At 36.3% G+C, this 19,633-nt stretch overlaps 1 protein-coding gene across 1 annotated transcript in view; it reads right to left on the reverse strand.

The window, feature by feature from the left end:
* The window catches only part of KIF20B (kinesin family member 20B), a 46,977-nt gene that overhangs the window by 17,391 nt on the left and 9,953 nt on the right, over positions 1-19,633 (reverse strand). Inside the window, 14 exon segments of the mRNA XM_086616563.1 lie at positions 408-530; positions 1,526-1,664; positions 3,017-4,229; positions 7,969-8,134; positions 9,783-9,902; positions 10,093-10,156; positions 10,803-11,026; positions 11,974-12,124; positions 12,732-12,871; positions 13,640-13,891; positions 14,955-15,117; positions 16,934-17,080; positions 17,572-17,643; positions 18,104-18,215. Of these exon segments, the coding sequence (XP_086472689.1) occupies positions 408-530; positions 1,526-1,664; positions 3,017-4,229; positions 7,969-8,134; positions 9,783-9,902; positions 10,093-10,156; positions 10,803-11,026; positions 11,974-12,124; positions 12,732-12,871; positions 13,640-13,891; positions 14,955-15,117; positions 16,934-17,080; positions 17,572-17,643; positions 18,104-18,215 (3,086 nt within the window).

Here is a 19,633-nt window from a genome sequence, read left to right on the forward strand (position 1 = left end):
ACATCACATTGAAAGCAAATTAAAGAAAACATGTCAAAAGAAACAAATATACATGCTACAAATAAGTAGCTTTTCATTCTGAGCTTCAATAAGTAATAATTCAAGACAAACAGTTCAGACTAAATAAGTTTTTCATATAATATAAAAGAACATTCTAGCTGATTGAAAATATCTGCAGGTATTAAGCATGTATTTACTAGGCAGATCACTTTATTTAAAACAACTTGACAATGTCCTGCAGTAAGAATTTCTTTAAAGATCTTTCATTTGTCCATTAAAACTAATTTCAGCTGTCTACTCTTATTTTTACCCCAATTCTGGAAGCTTTCTTCCGTTGCTTGGAAAACATGCCTCATTAATGGATGAGTTAAGAAAATCAAGAGTGAGTAAAATTTGAAAAAAAATACCTTTCTAAGTTGCAGAATTGTGCGCTGTTTGATCTCTAACTCTTCACTAAACTGGTTTTTAATTTTCTGAAGTTCATTAACTTTGTTCCTCAGGGATTTCTCCTCAGATCGCATTGTAGACACCTATAATAATGCACAAGGACAGCAAGCAAAGCTAACATTTAGCTTTTACAAACTCTGCCAGTTATCTAAATAATCAAATACTTTAAGAGTCAAATTTTGGCAAACATCTTACATAAATTTCAGGGGCTGGAAGGGCACTATACTGTATATTCTTCCTATGGAAGGATTTTCACCATAAAACAGAGTATTACATTTGGGGGGGGGGGGGGGGGAACCAACACACCAGGAAATAGCCTAATCAAGCTACAAATTCAGTTGTCTTAAAAAAAAAGTTTTCTGATATGTGACCCCTTCTGAAACAGAGGACTATACACTGAATGTTGAGTAGGACAAGGTCCTCAAATGCTAGGCTGTTGGGGAAGACATTAATACTTTAAGACTTCACTTTGAAGCCCAAACTCTTGCAGTAGTCTTCTGGATTTTAAGTTCTTGCAATATCCCATGGGGTTCTAAGAAATCGTACTGTTTGATAACTAAATATGAACAATTAACATCAGTAAAAGTTATTCCATTTTTTTCTTATCTTCTCCTGAACTGTAACAGTAAACATAGCTTAGATTTTAAACAGTGTCCAGAAGTTAGTGCTTTCCTTTTCTGATTAATCCTTTTCCTCCCAGAGATCAGCATTATCCAGAAGTCTGAGGCTTTGAAGTCAGTACAAATAGCAACATAAGGCTACTGTTGTTACAAAGATTACGAAGTCCTTCTCCACAATCAGATTAGCCTTAGTTTTCACAAACCTTTTTCAAGGGCATTCATAAAATCTACATCTTCCCTTCAATATCTGTACTAATCCGTGTTTTGACATCTCATCTTATCTTTAGCTTACAGCTTCAATGACAATGTATTTTAAGATTCACTATTACTCTAAATTTATTTCTCAAAATAGCCTGATTATGAATCTCTTAATATTTGTAGTTTAAGATTTGTGAAAGCAGGTGTTAATAACAGAATCTCAAACTTGCAGAAGAAACATTTGGCCTATGGTTACCAACCTCTGTTTGTACTTGCTGAATTTGTTTCTTGGCATCAGAAAATTTCTCTTTCAAATCTGTATATTCTTCCTCTTTCCTCTGCAAATCTTTTTTCAAACTCTGTACGAGGGCAGAGCTCTCATGAAGATCGTTACGCAGCCTTGAGTTATAGAAATTGAGAGACAAATAACATTAGTGTTATACATCTCAAAGAAACAGCTTTTACACATTGATTCAGGCTCTTTGATTGCTGGTTTTATTCATTAATAGAATCTCAGATCTGCAGATCAATGACAAGCTTTGTAACTTCACTTTTGGATTTCAGCTTCTTATAATATGATCCTGAGTAACAAACTGCTCAGATTCACTGCTGAACACTGCAATTTTTAAGTTATTTTTTTTAAAGACAGTAGAGCAACCATTTTTATCATTAGATGTCCTTAAAAAGTAACAAATGGAACAAGGTTAATATCAAGCAAGTTTAAACTTGATTTCTACATCCCAGCCATTGAAAGGATCAAAATAAATAAAAATCAAAATAAAATAGAAAAAAACCATAACATTGCAACAAGTACTGCTGTTACAAGTGCTACAAAGTAATTAAGAAGTTTGATGAGTTTATTTTTAAATGGTCATATTTATTTAAAAAGTTTGCAGTAAGACATTCTAGATTTTTAGTTTAAAACTAATAGAAGGTTTTTCAGATTCTATAATCGACAATACAAAACAAGACCTCACAAAAGGAAAATCTTTCAAAGATTTACAAGCGCAGGGTCAAGGATCCCCAGAGCTTCATGCTAAATTGCACTTTAGAGTGTATGCAGGTACCCACAGATATGGCACTAAAGAAACCCTAGTCAGGAGAAGGGCTACATAGCATCCTAAAGCTATTTTTACCTGAGTGCAGTTTCCTTACCATATAACAAATACAATATCTCAGATACATTTAATCTCTTATTTCTTAAAGAGTAGAGGGGGCTGGGGGAAGTTCTACCCTCCTACACCCATTATTCCTTCAAGTTCTTATAGTAGACTGTGTTCACCTAGAATAACTATTACCAAAACCACTTGTTTATTCCCTAGGCCTTTTGTTTTTTCCCCTCTATTCTTTTCCTTTTTACCATTCGGTCCTTTCCAAAGAAAATATTTTATACAAGTTATAGAATATAGGATTAAACAATATGTCATTTCCTCCCGAAAAGGTACACAACATTAAACTATTAGAAATCCCCAAATAATTCATTTCTTTGCAGGTTTCTGTTTCCCTCTACAATAGTTTCACATGACTCAGATCTATATTTTTTGAAAGAATATACAAACAGGTGAGGAAAACATAGCCAGCAGAATATGCAAATATAAAATTAAACTAGTGTACTAAAGCTTCATAAAGAAGCAGTTGGTTAATAAAGTTGATAACCATGCAAACGTGTTATGTCAAAATAAACTGAAATCCACAGAAAGTAGTTTTAACTTGAGTATATTCTCAATAATGAGTTCTCATTATTTACTTACAATTCTATAGATTGTATTTGCTCATCCTCTTTTTTCTCCTTTTCTTGAAGAGAATGTTTCATGGTCTCCAAGCTGTTCATCAACTGCATAACTTCCTCCTTCAGATTTGCTTCTTGATCATTTAATTCTTTCATTTTTTTGTCTGAATTGGCACATTTCTCCTGCAGAGCTTCTATACTACTTTCTAGATTTGAAATAATAGATTCTTTTTCTTTAAGTACTTCTTCTAACTTTGTTATGCTGTCATCTTTAGCTTTAAGAGCTCCCAAGAGGCATTCAAGCTCTCTTATTTTTCCCTTATAGCTAGTAACTTCCTCCTCAAACTGTGCAATTACTCTGTGATCTTCTGCAGCCTGTTTTTCAAAATCCTGGGTTTTCTTCTGAATTTGCTCTTGTAACTGATTTATAAGGTCTTTTTCCTTTACAGACTGACAATCTTGATTTTCAATCTCATTTAATTTTATTTTTAGTTGATTATTATACTTCTCAGCATCATTAAGTCCCTTCTTTAAGTCTTCAACTTGTTGAAGTAGTTCTTGAATTCGCTGACTCTTCTGTGAAGAAACCTTAATAATATTTTTGCATTCTTCCCAAATGCTTTCAACACTGCAGTGAAAGGAGCTCTCCTGTCTCAGATCTGCTGTAGAATCAGTTTGGGACTGCATGCATACAGGACTCATGTGAGCACGCTCCGGTTCATCTTTTTGAGAGTCTAAGGAATCCTTTAGATCAACTAAATCAATATCCATAGCATAAGACTCCAAGTGACATTTATACAACTCACCTACTTTGGACTGCATTGTTTTAATTTGTGACACTTTATCAGTTATATTTTGTTTAGCACATTTTACTTCATTATTTAGCTGAATAATCTTTTCTTCTTGTTCCCTATTTATAGTTTTCTGCTTGTCTAATTCAGAAACAATCTCCTGATAGTCAGCTCGACACTGCTGAAGTTCTTCACTTAAGCCAGAAGCCCTTTCTTCAGAAGCAGAGAGCTTGAGATGCAAGTTTGTTATTTGCCCACTGAACTCTTCTTTTTCGTGTTTTTCTCTTCTGCACTGTTCTTCAAGTGCAGCTAGCTGACCTTCCAAGGTTTCAGTTCTTTCCTTCAGTGCTAGTATTTCTGTATAATTCTCAGAAGTATTTGCTTTTACATATTCGGTTCTCTTTTGCTCTAGAGAGTCATCTTCCCAACTCTGCTTCATATCTCCTAAAAAAGCCCCAAACATACAGCACAGGGTGATTAAAATCACTAGTACAAGTCACCAGCAACATCAAATAGCAATTACTATATGGAAAATGGCCACCCTATGAAAGCCACACACTCAGATAGTATTTTGAAGTCTTGAAGTAGTTAAAGCCTCTGAAGGGTTTTAACATGCATGCCTCTCAGGCTTCTAGACATCGTTTGCAGCAAGAGATATTCAGGAGCCTTAAAGAACACTTTTGCCATGGCTCTATTCCAGCCTTCTACTCTGCACCGCTGCTAGAAAAATCTAGCTAATTTTACTAATGTGTAATAATACCCATGAGCTAGATAACATTGTCATATCTAGTTTCCACCTCCACTGGTTCAACAATCCCTTTAATACAGCCAGCGATCACCCATTCCGCATTTAGAAGAGCGACGGTATACTTTTGAGAATTTTTGTTCGCACTCAATATCTCCTTACTTTAAAAGTTAAGCTAAAAATCCAGCACAAGTTTTTTCGATTAGTGTTTGGGACCTTCCCCTCTTCTTTTATCCATTCATTTCTAAACTAGAGATAAGGATAACTATTTATGCCCATATCAAATGTGTTGCATGTAAAGTTCTCCCAGAAAGATGTACAACATTCTATCAACACCCCAAATTTCCATAAATATTTTATTAGCTTAAGACTGTTTTTTCCCTAATTAATGAACAATTTAACTAAAGTCACCTGCATTTCTCCACCTTCAAAATTGACTCCAGTTGTGTTTCACACAAGTGTTTTAGAATCCAACTGGGTCCATTTAGTAACATGCATGCTATATTTCCTATGTTTTAGTATTAAAAATCAAGCCTGACTATCTCTAAGGATTAGGTCATCACAACTAGGTACTCCAGGGAGATACTGTGGATTCTTGTGAGTACTGCAACTACAGTAAGGTGGATTTTGGCAGTCATCTCACTTTGGGAGCATTAAACACATGCGTACACGTATACTGGATGGAAACATCCTCCAAACAGATTCAACAAGTTTTATTGAGTCACTAACTTTGACTCGCTAACAAAAAGTCATACTGAAGCATCAACAGCATTTTCCACCTCAATTCAAGTTTTGTTTTTTGATTATTTTTAAAGCGATCAAATTCCACAGGACACTTCTACCTCCTGCTTTTCTGTATCTTTTCTCTTGTTTTAATTAGACATATTAAGTGTTCCTCCAAGGTCAGACACAGCAGCAGCTTTACTTTGGCTTATAAAGCCTTGCTTCTAAACCCTGCAAGAATAAAAAGTTTGGATTGGGAGATGGTTTCCTCTGAAAGCTCAGTTGTATAGTCCCAAACCAACTATATCAGACATACTACATATTCCTCACACCAGATGTGAATTTTACAAACTTCACTAAAAGGGAGGAATGCTGAGATATCTTAAGTCATATTTTGTGATTTAAGGTGGTAACAAAGCAGCCGAGCTTAGCTCAACACCTATAGTGAGAAGGGTACAATCATTCACCATATATAAGTGATCTAGATGCTTTGTACTGACAGCCACAACCATGCAGTAAAGCAGGGTAAGTATTAGTGCAAGAAGATACATGATATTCAGTCCAGAAGCTTTTTATGCAGGAAGTACTAAGAAAGAAAAGGCCTCACCCCAAAACATGGGAGGCAAGTCCTAGAGAAAAATATAAAAACTTCAACATCAAGACAAGATAACCTATCTTGTCTCAAAATAAACTTTGGTCATAGGCCACTAGCACATCTAAATTCTACAAGAAAGTCAACACAGTGTAGTTGTGCTCATTGTTCTATTGTGCTAAGTACATTTAATGAGAATGGTTAAATGTAAGTATATGTATTAATAAATTTCATCATTACGGAGCATCTAACAACTCAGTTTTTAAATCAGATGCTGTACATTCTCAATGCCCACAAAAGAAATGTATTTAACATGACTAAATAGTCTGTTCTGCTCAGCAGAAAAATCTCATTGCTGGCATTAATTGGCACTGTTAGTTATCCACTTTAATTTCTTGTTTGAGAAGAGCTATCACTTTTCTATTTTTTTGTTTATTTCAATGAGCTTCAGTCATGAGATTATAACAAACCTACTACTTAGTATATCAAAGATTCTACATCAGCTTCATTTTCAATCCCCTTCCTGTATTATTTGTATAGGTGGCACCATCAAACAGTCATGCTAGGATTCAATATTCGTCCTATCCAAAGACAGTAGAGACAAATCAGAGATGCATCTGATACAGAAACAGAAGCTTCTCCTAAAGACTTCAAGAGACGCTTATTTGAACGAGTTGTACAAATATCAGAAATGCTCTACTAGATCAGACACCACTGGTTTACCTAGCCTAATATTCTACCTTCTTTTGCTACTGTTGGTAGGCCCAGCCATTTCCTACAGACCTTTTCTGACATAGAACAACTAGGAATGCTGAAGGAATGAGACAATACATCCCTGCTTAACCCTTTCAGTATCTATGTAAGAACCTGTTGGCTACCAGCTTGTCTAACCAACTCCTGGAATCTAAGAATTATCTGCCTCTCCCACCTTCTAGGGCAGCAAACAGAAGTTCGCTACCTACTACATTAAGTGCTTCGTTCCATAAACTTAAACTGATCTTCTGCTAGATTGAGCGTTCCCTTGTTCTGTCACTGAAGAATGTGACAAATGACAGTCCAGCATTCAGTTTATTCACCATCTGTGAATTTCACAAGTCTCCTTTTAACATGTTTTACCCCTCTTTACGAAGGTAGATATTTTCTGTTTCCCATTTTTAATCTCATTTCTCTTTTTCTATCCCATCCTCACCCAAACAATGCCTGGAAGATTTTACTACTTGCACCTATTCTGCAGAAGGAAAACAAGAAAGCAAAGGACACAAAGGGAAGACCTTTCATTCTCCTTTTGCATATGCTTTCTGTAGTTCTATGAGAAACTGAAGCCTAGCTGTATCCTGAAGTCACAGACAGATCTTACAAATACCATTTTGCACAAGTCAGTCCCATATAGCTGAATCTCACTGATTAATAGACTTTAATGAAACGGATAACAAACAGTGGTGTCCTTTTAAGTTTCACCCTTATCCTCGAAGGTCTTCAAATGAAGCGAGTTTATCCACTTCATTCTAGAAAGACTTGTAAGCTCACAGTAAAGCAAGGAAAGCAGAAAGATCAGAAGTGCAAATGTGAGAGCTGCACAAAATATGCCATCTGTGGACTTAGAATTTTACTTCCATTAAAGTGGAAAGCTTTTCTCCTTTGCCAGCACTGTCTCCTTGACCAGAGCTGCTGTGTTCACAACATGCATACACAATGAAACATCAAGTTTCATAGCACATAATTGTATGACTGAACAACCAGTAAGTCACTAACACCTTTGGTGCTTGCTTTGACATTTTTAAGAAACTTGAGCAGGAGATGCTACTTTCCCAGAAGTCCAGCAAAGCAACAGTTAAGAAATTGCTTAAGAACTACAGCTGAGTCTGCAATTACATTAACAGATGAGAAAAAGCAGCAGAAAGAGTCTAAAAACTGACTTTTATTTTAGGCATTTAGGAGTGAACAGTATAGGACCTTCTGTAAGACAGATGACATATGTAACAATTACTTCCATTTACAGCTTAACATAGATTTTCTCCTCATAACAACATAACGTTTACGCTTCACAGCTTTTTGTTTCTGTTCTGGAATAGTAATTAAGTTTTTTTTGAAGACCCCCTGTTGAGTGATGGTAGAAATTGTACCTTTCTTTGTAGGTGGCTCTTCTTCCACAGTAGGCTTATTTTCAAAGCAACGTTTTCTTCCCACTTCCAACACAGTTTCATTACAATCCTTGAATTGGTTGCTTTCAGTCACTTCATTAGAGTTCTTTTCTGCCAACTTTCTTTTGATGGTAGTTACAGTGTTGTCCTGTGTTAAAATAAGATCAATTACTTTGAAGTTTTACAAAGCAAGCACTTAAAAGGCTTAGTAATCTTTTATGCGCAAATATTTTTACAAAACTATCTGGGTAACATATATAAGGGTTTTCAGGCAAACAAGTCAGTTACAGATCAGCTACTTAAATCAAAAGCAGAGACACCTTCAGATACTAACAAGCACAATGCTTTGCACTGTACAGAAAGCAGAGCAAGAGACTAGGAAACTATAAAATGCAAGACTTGCATGTAAGAGGAGTTTTTTTACCATCTGAAAACAGTTTCCAGTGTCAAAAGGGTTGACAGAAATTCCTGATTTGTTCAAGCTCTACAAGTTCATCACTTTGTCATAGTTGGTAGAGTTGGTAGTTTTAATCACCTTCAGTAAAGCCACAGATCATTTTTATCATGACAAATCCTAAACAATTCGAAAGCCTAGTCAGTTCTGTCATATTATATATCTGACTAAGAACAAAGCTTCTTTACTTGCAAGATGACACAAGTGGCAAGCCATGCTGGTTGCCAAGGACCAATTACTCATCTCCAAGTACTTCACTAAAAGAAAAAATAAACCTATAGGGCATGTTTTAAGTTTCATGCCACATAGTCTCATAGAAACACAGGACAGAGCTGGAGCCTTGTTCTTGAAAGGAACAGTAATAGGAAGCAGTCATCACAACTCTTATAACTCCCAGAGCATTTATACTACTGAAAAGCTAAGTTGCTGTGGGGTAAAGAGAGGGAATAGAAGATTAAGTATGGCTAAAGCCTTAAGTTTACAATGGTAGAGAAGTGGATCAGAGTACTGACTAAGTTTTATTTAAAATGGTCTCAGAACTACTTCGGGTTACTGGACATCAGGCTCAAAACCAGAAAAAAAACACACTAGAAATACCTCACACCACCTTAACTGCATGTTTTGATTTTTTTTTTTTAGCTTGTACATGTTTAGCCAAGCTAGTCTTTTGGCATTCAGCAGCTAGCAGCAGACTAGTCAGTCGCAAGTTTTATTAATCACATCAAAAGCAGAGATACTATGTCCATCCACTCTTAGTTCAAACTCTGCTCATTATACTCGTGTTACTGCTCTTCCTTTGTAAGTGTGCGTGAATGGTGGTGGTGGGAGGAAAACACTGACTTTTGTTGCAAATTTACACAATCACTGTCCTTCTCATATTATTAAGTTCTAACTTAAATTAAATTTGACCTTTTATTGCAGTAAAAGTTCCTTTTCTTCCTCTTCCACTCAGGCAAAAATAGAGAGATAGTGAAGTAATCCCTCTATTCCTACTGCTTAAGTTCTCACAGTTGGAGTTGTTGCTCGTTTTTTTTTTGGGTTGTTTTTTTTTTTTTTTAATTTTAAGTGACTCTTCAGAGTCTCATCTACAGTTCTCCAGTAATAACTCCAGATCACTGCTTCCAAAAGTCCCATTTTTCACCACCCCCCCCCCCCCCCCCCCTCCTCCCCACAGGCTTTGCTGTAATTTTAGTTTCAATGCTAACTTCACCTGCTACCATTTCAAGCAAGTGGCAATTACTTACAGAAAATTTCAATTTTCCCAAAATAGTTAATTCCATTATAATCACAGATTTAGATTTATTTTTTTTGTATAAAGAAAAATGAGATGTCTAAGACATACATAGTCTTTTACGGTTTCTTCTAAATGAGCTATCAAGTCTTGTAGTCTCGTAATAACATCATCTTTTTGCTCCACAATATCCATTAGTTCTTGAATCCTTTTATTCTGTGTGTTCATTTTCTGGGAAAGGAAAGAATAGTAGTTCAGTCATCAGCGTTAGATTGTTGAACTTCACTATGTATTTAGAAGCAAGATCAGCTAAGCTAAGCTTGATATTAAAAAAAGCTAGAAGCATACTATAATCGCATTCTAAGCTACTACAATTTTGTATTAAAGCAAATAATTTTGAACAAGTTTTTCCTTAAATTACCTCACTTGCTTCTCTAAGCTGCTCAGCAGACTCATCCAATTTAATCATCTGAGTTTCAAAGTCTGTAACAGGAAAAGAAGCCTGTATCAAAATAAGCAGCCATTACACAGTTTACTCAGTAATCCATTTTTCCAGATCTTCTGATACTTCAACAGCTTTTGAATAGATTGATTTATTTTCATGTTGACTTCTACTTATAGGACACACTTCAAAAGTTGTTTAGGTTTTTTTGAACAGGAGAATTGGGTCTTGCAGCCTGTATAAAATATAGATTGGGTTGAGAGACTTCTGCTGAAATCTTATTATGAGGTACTGCTACTTTTTTCTGTGTGGATATTCCACAGGATACCTGAAAACACTGCATCAGCAAAACGTAAAGCAGCATGGGGATTACAATATAACCATGAAATCAAGAATCAATAATATTGACATTTTACCCCAGAATTCAGAAGTCCACAATTAACAGTTTTAAGTTTCATATTACAAAATGAAATAACCAAGGTCTGTGGAATTGTTCAACCTGAACAAACACAAAACAATTAGTTACCACCTCTATACATGTGATTTGTTTCCAAAAACCCTGCTCAACTGTATTACTACTTCTGTTTCACAGTAGTTGGTCATTTCTTTTTTCTGCCGTTCACATCACACTTACACCCAGCTCACCTTTGGTTTTCTGTGTCAGCTCTTCTTCAGTTTTGATTAGTTCATTGGTTTTCTTTGTCAGCTCTTCTTTGGTCCTAGTTAGCTCAGCGGTAATTTTTCCTAGTTGTTTTTCAAGCCAACCTATAGCTTCCTGCGGGTCCTCTAGAGACATAATGTATCTGTGTGCTTCTTCTGCCTGCTTTTTGATATCAATAACATCATTCTGCAGAGAATCGATAATGCCCTCAAGATCAATGTGGGTGCCTGGCTCTATACTATATTCTTCATCCTGAAAGATAATTTATATCCATTTAGAAATAGCAAATAATTACACAGAAGCTATCTTTTCTACAGAAATTTTGCAAGACCATTACAAATTCAAACATATAAGTACAGTTAATTCTGGCTTCAAAGCCATCTTGTGGGTTCATCTGCAATTTGATCGCCAGTTTCCGTCTACCTTCAAACACAAGTCTCCACTACCAAGTAACAGCTACTTTATTTTTATAGCATTTAATGACCTACCATCACATTCTCTTTTATATTACCATAAAAGCATCCCCTCCGAATTTAAAGTAAAGGCTATTTTTTTTTACCCAATGAGAACATTGAATGAAAACAAGTCAGCAGTTTTAGAAGGAATACATCTGAAATTTTCATGTATCAGTAAAAGTTTGTGAGGTGAAATAAACTTGTTGCAACTTCAATGTTCTGAGTACAACTGAATTTACTTTATATCTTTCCTCTTTGCTTTTTTTTAAAAAAAAAAAAAAGAGTTCCAAACTCACAAGAGCCAGCCTCACATTAAAAGCCTAGTTACGGTTTAAGTGTATATACAATTCTTATTGTTACAGTTGCAACTACAATAGCCTTGAGAGAAAGTTTAAGACCACTCCAGCATAGTCCTTATATGGGGCCTAAGAAGTCAGCATCAAATATTTTACATAGGCACTCAATGTAATGGAGTTTATATCTTGATTGCAGCTTTTCCCCCCAGTTTCTTTGTATACAGTAATTCTCACTTTGGGTTGCAGAAACACAGAAAACCCCAAAGATTCCTAAATGCGTACACAAGGCTCAGCAACTACTGCTATTAAATGTGGTAACTGCATCTTGCTGAGGATACAGCTGCACAGCATGCAATTCCTTGAAACCATTCTTCTAATCTTTGAGACACACCATCACCGTAACAGGTAGTTAGTAAAAGGCATGTTACTGGGCAGGGGATAAAGATACCAGAGGTCCAGCTTGTTCACCGCAAGGCCGATCCTTTACTTTATTTTCTTCATGTGCGTTTTTAGTGTAACCGTTTACAAGTTCCTTGAAGATTTCCAGGCGTCTTTCAGAATTTTCTTCAAGTCTTTCTCGTTCATGAGAAAGGCACTTTCTATAGTAGGCAAAACAAGTCAGTTGAAAGCTAGCCAGTATGAGCTGCTAAGTAGTTATTAGTAAAGCTGCCTATAAACAACTATGTTTTTTTTCTTTATTTTGGCATAATAGACAATACACAAGACAGCATCGCTACATGAAAGCGGAAATATATTTTCCCCCCAAATACATCCCTGAAGAATGAGAAAGATACAAATACTTACACAGATTACAGATAGCACTTAACAACAAGCATTTTTCCTAAGCTTCTTGAGCCAGAATACTTGTTTGCAGTATCATTAAGACTGCAGTAACCAAAGAATTGGCATCACTCTTTCTATAGACATCATATCAACAAAGCTCTTCTATTAGAGAGAGCTCTATAGGAACAAACACTGCTTACAGATTCCACACATACCCCTGACTCACCCGTCAAAAATCAAAGCCTTTCCTACACAGTATTCTTCATGAATTCATAGTCCAAACAGAAACCAGTCTATTAACAGAGGCAGTTAGTCTAGCAGAAGAGTGTGGTCTCTTACAGCCAAGAGACCAATTTAAGAAATAAGTGAATTTATTTCTGTTTTTTCAACCAGCAGTTTTAAAATTACTTAAAACTAACTTACTTGAAATCTATTTCCTGCTCAGCAAAATATTGGGTAAATTCTTGTGTCACTTCTTCACGAATTTTTAGTTCTAGCAGTAACTTATTCTTCTTTTCAGTAATAAGTTTGTTCTTCAACTCTTCTATGAGACTCAGCAGCATCTAGAATTACCATTGGTATTAAGTTTTTCATAAAGAATTAGTTTTCCAGAAGTGAGTTTTTCCCCTGTTCCTCAAGTACTACAACAATACTTTACGCTTCCACTTGGTAAAAGTTCTTCCAGTTCTTTTATTAGCTTATTCATAAACAGGAGGATTCATGAGTAGGTTGAAATATCTGTTTGGTACTAGCAAAGCAATTTAAGTTTGCACAGAGCAGCCACTTGCAAGGAATATTATTACAGGAATTCTTGAAGTTGTATTTAAAAAACCAACAAATTAACAGGCTTAAGCTCTACAGGATTTAGCCCTTGTTTTCCAGATGCTCATTTTAGGGCAATATTAATGAAACACCCACAAAACAGTCTCTTGTCTCTGTTCCTGTTCCCTCCTCCTTGTCTTCCTTAAAAGTGACTAAAGTTACTGTTCCTTAAAGGTTTTCAGAGTTTTCTTGTGCATAGAATACAAAGGAATAGTATTCTGTGTTGCTAAAATCAGGTAATACCTGCTGTGCATTGACCATAGGTTACCAAAAGGAAAGAAAGCCAAATCTACTATTCTTACTGTCCAGTCTGTGTTTAGACACATTGCATACAGCTTTCCCCACGACAGGCACTAAGTCAGGAGCAATCCCGCTTTTAGTTCTTAATGCTGTATTTAGGTACAACAAAGGTGATCAGAGGGAAAAAAAAAAGGGGGGAAACCAGGAGAAAGATACCTTGCTTCAACACTCTACACTACACTATTTGTTAAAGTAGTTCTGGCACATACCATATATTCTTCTTTTCCGATAAGAACTTTATTTTCTTTGTGTTTCTGCACTGCTTCTTCTCCTAACATGTTATGCTGTTCCTCCACCTCATCATCATCTTCAATCACATCTTCTAAGCTCCTGTCCCATAGAATAGTAGCTCTTTTCCTTGGCATTGGCATTTTAGTGCCACAAAGTAGTGATGATTCTCTTGCTGATTTCTGCCCAAATGACTGATCTTGGGGAAGAATAGACGTGTCCATAACTAAAACCTACCCAGAAAATAAAGAACAGAGTCATCAGTACTTATTAAACCTCTACCAGCACTTCCAAGAGATACCTGTTGCACTTTCCTACAGGTCTCCTGAGCACAGTACTCCCCTAGCCGATCCTCTGTTCAGAGTCACTACTTAGGCCAGTTTCCAGCTAGAGTACCAAGGAGTCACTTTATATTCTAACCCTTCTTTTGATCCCAGGAACACCAAGTTTCACTAGCTCGATAATCTACAAGAGGGTTGCCACTTCATGCACTGACAGATTTCTGTATTTCCTGTACTATGAGTTTCTAGTTGCATTACATGAACGTCATCCTACAAATTCTATTTCTTGATCAGCTGTATCACCCTTACAATCTGCTCCAATCTGCTCCTTCTAGTGTTGTACTTAGCCTGCTTAGATGAACCCACATTCCAAAGGCCTGGATCTACTGTCCTTTGAACATATCTAATTGTCAACAGAAGTTATCCATGGCTTCTATTAAGGCTGCAGCACTGATCCCCAATACTTTCGTCTTCCATCTTCATCAAGTTTATATCACTGCAATCACTTCTACTCATTCTGCTTAACCTTCATGTTCCCACTGAAGTCTCTACGGACATAAAGATGACCTTTCAAGCTTTCTTTGGTGCTCAATCTATTTTATCAATATGTCAGGTGAGCAATATTCCAAGTTAAGATAGCAGTAATATATGGGGCACCTAGAATTGCTCCTAGGTGAAAGCATGTGATGAGTACAGAAGGAAAATTTACCTAGATCTCGGAGAATTTCTTCCGAATATACCACGTGTCTCATTAGGCTGGACATCATACAGAAATTATGGATTTTCAGTAACAGACAACCCCATCCCCACACTCCAAAGAAACAAAACACCTCAACAAAGCCTTTTTAAAAAGCTTTACAAGGAAATAAAGCCTGACTAGGAGCAATTAGAAAACACGATTGCAACATGAGACAGAAAAATCCACTAACTAAATCCACATTCTTACAAGTGAGAGAACTTACTCTTTAAATGTACATCACAAGTACTGATCAACAAGATAAACTACAACACTTACTTTTTGTGCAATGGCAGAGAACTTTAGCACATTGAGTGTTTCATCATATGCCGAAGCACATTGGCTTATGTTTACTATCATGTATACCTTCCCCTTTCCACTGAAGAATCCTTGAAGGAAATGAGTTAACTTACTTTCCCGAAAGGGTATGTGCTGCTGCAACCTTCAAAGACAAAAGAACAGATGACCAGAAGTTTAGTAATTTCCAGTCAATGTAAGAGCTATCCAGCCTGAAAAGTTAAAAATATTTATAAAAGCAGTAGTCTTTAAATCAATTAAAATAGTTTAGGACTAGATACAGCTGTTTGTAAAGAGATTGCATTGTTGTGACTGATGTTTTAGCCATTATCTCAGACAGGCTATAGCAAAACAGTCAATGGGAACACTTAAACCAAAAGCATGTTCAACATTTATCCTAGGGTAGGTCAAGCAGCCTCATGCTACATCAAACTGTACCCCGCCTCTCTCTTTTCCTTTCTGCATTCAAGAAAGGGACATACCTAGTTCTAAGCATGCAGCACCCAACATTAAGATCTCTCTTACTCAGTATCCTGCCTCTGAGAATGGACAATATCAAGTGCCTAGGCAAGAAAATGAGTACACACCAAACACATGGAGATACTTTTCAGAACTTTTTCCCTAATCCCCCAGCAATTCGGTGTTTCCTAAATCAGAAGTTGTGCCCTTGAATTTAACAGCTGGTGATGTAGTTTTTGATGCTTATAGGAATTTTACCATAATTCCTAAAACATGACAAAACACACACTTGCTATTGGAATAGATTGCCTGCATCTTGGACACGACAACTATTCAGTTACATGAATAGTGCTACAGAACTTAGCAAGACAGTGACACTCCCACCAGAATGCATATACAACTCATAACTAGCTTTGCTAGAGGACTGATAAACAAGAACCATTTTAAAGTCACTGCATCCTATTCAACTAGCAAGAGGCATCTACTAGCACTTTAAGAGATCATGCTTCAGAATATTTCTTCTATATTGTTAAAATTCCAAGTTATTAGGATCAGAAAAAGACCTCCTGAATACATTAAGAGCCCTTTAAGCAGCTGCTAATTTTAACACAGCCTTCTTATCTGGAAAGAACAGGAAGATAAGAAAGGCTGTAAATTCACGAAGTATGGGGTTAATCAGGAACACACACTAGCAAAGCTTTTTCATCTTCAAGTGTGATGACTTTGAATAGGCTGTCAGAAACAGTGTTACAAGGTAAGTGAATTTGACAAAGCACATCCGGGCATATCAATCAGAAGACTGAGAGGTCGTTTAACATCTAGGACAGAAATACATCTTCAAACGCAAACCTGTGGAGAAAGCTGTTCCTTGACAGTTACATCCAGCTGTGACTGGATATTGTTTTTTTTAGACAGCTAACTTTTTGTATTATTTTATTTTTATTTAGATCTCCAAGCCAAGGCATAAATAGTGAGAAGGCTTTCTTTTGTCTGCATATAGTTAGCTAGATCAGGAGGACAGTGTTAAAGTTATGTCAAGATTTAGAAAGACAGACAAATTTTGTCAAAGAGTGCACAGTTATGATAGCACAGCAATATCCTGCTGATAAGTGTTACACTAGAAGTATGTAGAAAATGGAGCTAGCTCACAAAAGAGTAATAAAAGGGTGAAAATTTGATTCTTACATAATGCCAGTGAAAAGGGGGTTTTAAACTTATTCCAAAGTTTGACAAGCCAAGCTTAGATGAAGAAAGTTAAATTGCTAAAAAAAATCTATGATAGCATGTTTAAAAAAATGTTAGAATTTGAATGATCTAAGGAGCAAAACAAGGCAAGTTTAAAATAACTTTGATAGATCAAGACTATACTATAGACTTTACATGTCTGCACATCTTTTCTACCAAAAACAATGTTAGCATTGTGTACTTCAAACAATAACTTTTAAACATTGTAGGCAATATGTGAAAACCACAAACAGTTTGCAATTCATAAAAAGACTTACTTTGACTGCTGACAGTTCTTGAGCGCATTAATACACTTGCCTAGAATCAGGAGAGAGGTGTTTATATTTCCACTCTCTTTCAATCGATCACCTTCATTGCGGGTCTTGGTACACCTTTCTGAACCAGCAAGATCACACATTGACAATCTGAAAGCAGAAAAGAAGAATTCACTTTGTTTACCTCAGAACATGCACAAATTAATCACTTTATAATAAGAGCACTTTTCTTAGAGGAAGACTGTCTTGATCTTCATCTGCGTGAACCCTTTTATCCTTTTCAAGGTTGCTTCCCCAATCAAATTTTGCTTTGCACTACTTCCTGCCAAACCCTTTCTAACACACTTCCTATTCCCCCTCCATCTTTTTCCTTCTGAGGACTTACATGAATTCAGGGGTATAGCAGACTAGGAGAACCTTGTGCTGAACAGAGGTGACAAGATACAGAACAACATTGCAACCTTATGGCTTGAGGTAGAGTGCTAAGTACTGTATGAGTGTAAGAAGAGGGTAAACCACCATACATGCATGAGGCTCTACCAGGGAGCGCTGGGTGTATAGTGCAGTACCAGTACAGAAACAAGGAAGATAATTGACGACTTCCTCACAAATAGAAGAGGGGTAATCTGCTCTGAACTTACTCATTGACTCGGGTCACTCGTGGTGCTCCTGAATCTTCAATTTTTAGTATCTTAACTGTGAATATGCTGTGACTAAAAGGAGAAGTTTAACATCAGCAGAGAAACGATAAAGTAGACCAATACCTTCAAAATTTTTTTAGCCTCCACAAGGTCTGTTCAAAACATTGTTGACTCTGTCAACATATCTAAGCATATACTCTATCAGATATAAACTTTCAAATAGAAATATTTATGTAACACTTATTTTCCTTTTTCTTCAGACATTTGGACAGAATAAAACAAAGGGCTTTTGCTTGAAGGAGAGTATTTGATCAAACACTGTTAGTTTTTGTACATGTTCATCTCATTGAAGGATCAAATCCTTTTGGATTAAGGCATTAGGTCACATACTGCTAAGGACTCCAAAACTGGAACCTAGATATCTAGACCTTGTTAAAGCTTCTTCCCCTCCTAAAAGCCACAAGCCATATTTTAGTTTCTCCTTCCTCCCACACACGATCCTATGCCCAATGTTATTCAAAAAGTTTCTCACCTTCTGCTGGAGCAGGTATTTAGTTTCGTGCTTGCAATACTCTGGTGTCTCAACCCCAGTTTTAGAAGTCTAAAAGCTTCTTTAGAATCAGAAATCTGAACCCACTGCAGATCTTCAGGAAGAAGAAACATGATAATCTTGTAAAAATCATTATCAAAAAGAACGAAGAGATTAACGGATAATGTATGCACACCAAGAATAATACACGTACTTGAGGCATACAAACATTTTACTAAGTCTGCTTCACACAGAAATTATGACAAATAAGATCAAGATTCCTCTTTCTATGGGAAAGGAAGGACAAAGTATATTGCATCAATTCATCCTAATAGCACACTAAAATATGTTCCATCCAACTGAGTGAGTGAGTGGCTGTGTGGCATTTAGTTGCCAGCTGGCCTAAACCACGACAACCACCTTAGCCTGAATACTGAAAAGCCAAAAGGTAGGGCCTGATGTGAATATGAAAGCCCTATGTTCATACTCCTCAAAGCAGGATTCTACCTGCACAGCTTCTCTGTTTTAGCCTATGATTCTGGGGGGTGAGGAGGGGTGGGAGGGGCAAGGGAAAGTAATCTGAACATCTTTGAGGGCCATCAGCTGAAACAGATCAGTGAAGAGTTTTGTCTGCAATATGACTGTCTGTCATTTTGATATGTGCTAGAGTAAATACCTACAACCCTACTCATTGAACTTATAATATGAACATTATGGGCTCTGTTTACTAGAGGTCACCAAAATTGTACTAGCAAAAATACCAGCTGTGACCAAGAAAACCATTAACTGGTTTTCCTCAATAACATCAAGAACAGCCTTATACTTCTAAGCTTTAGAAAAAAGATTATGCTGAATCACAGCTATTTCCTACTTCACACATTTTTTAGTCTTTGAAGAAATGAAGGAGTTAGTTTTATTGTCCAATTCAGCTTTTTGAATCTATAGTTTGGCATATGAAAGATAAAAGAAGCAGGCCAAACACATACAAAAAGGCCTTTAATCTAGAATTGGTGTCTTGACTGTCCAAAGAACCTGTAACAAATCAAACTCATTTCAAACTCTATTTTTTCCATAGCAAGAACCAAACACTGAACTGTTATTTGAGTTCTGTTAACTCTCACCCCCCTAACTCAAAACAAATTACATAGACTAGGGTACTGTAGAATGTAATTCGTAGTCAGATTGAACTTTCTCACATGTTCTGCAAAGTCTGTTTCTCTACAGAAAATACTAAAAAAACCCCCACAAACAAACAAAAAACTGTTGAAACTATTATAGCTATAGTTGAGAACTTCTGGAGTTTTTTAAGAAAATGGAAAGAAAAAAAGAAAGTCATTAACAAATGTGTCAACTGTTTTCAATATTTCTCCCATTTCAAAGAAATATTAAGGTGCGCACAGGCCTTTAAGAGTTACAGGCAAGAATAAAGACAAAATGCCATTAAAGGTACAGATACTTCTATGTAGATTGCTGCCTTTCGTACTCGAGGTAGACGTTTCTGGTGCCACAATGAATGCAGTTAGGAGTTTTCTA

The sequence above is a fragment of the Tauraco erythrolophus genome, chromosome 9 (assembly GCF_009769465.1).
Source record: "Tauraco erythrolophus isolate bTauEry1 chromosome 9, bTauEry1.pri, whole genome shotgun sequence".
In the NCBI taxonomy this organism is placed as follows: domain Eukaryota; kingdom Metazoa; phylum Chordata; class Aves; order Musophagiformes; family Musophagidae; genus Tauraco; species Tauraco erythrolophus.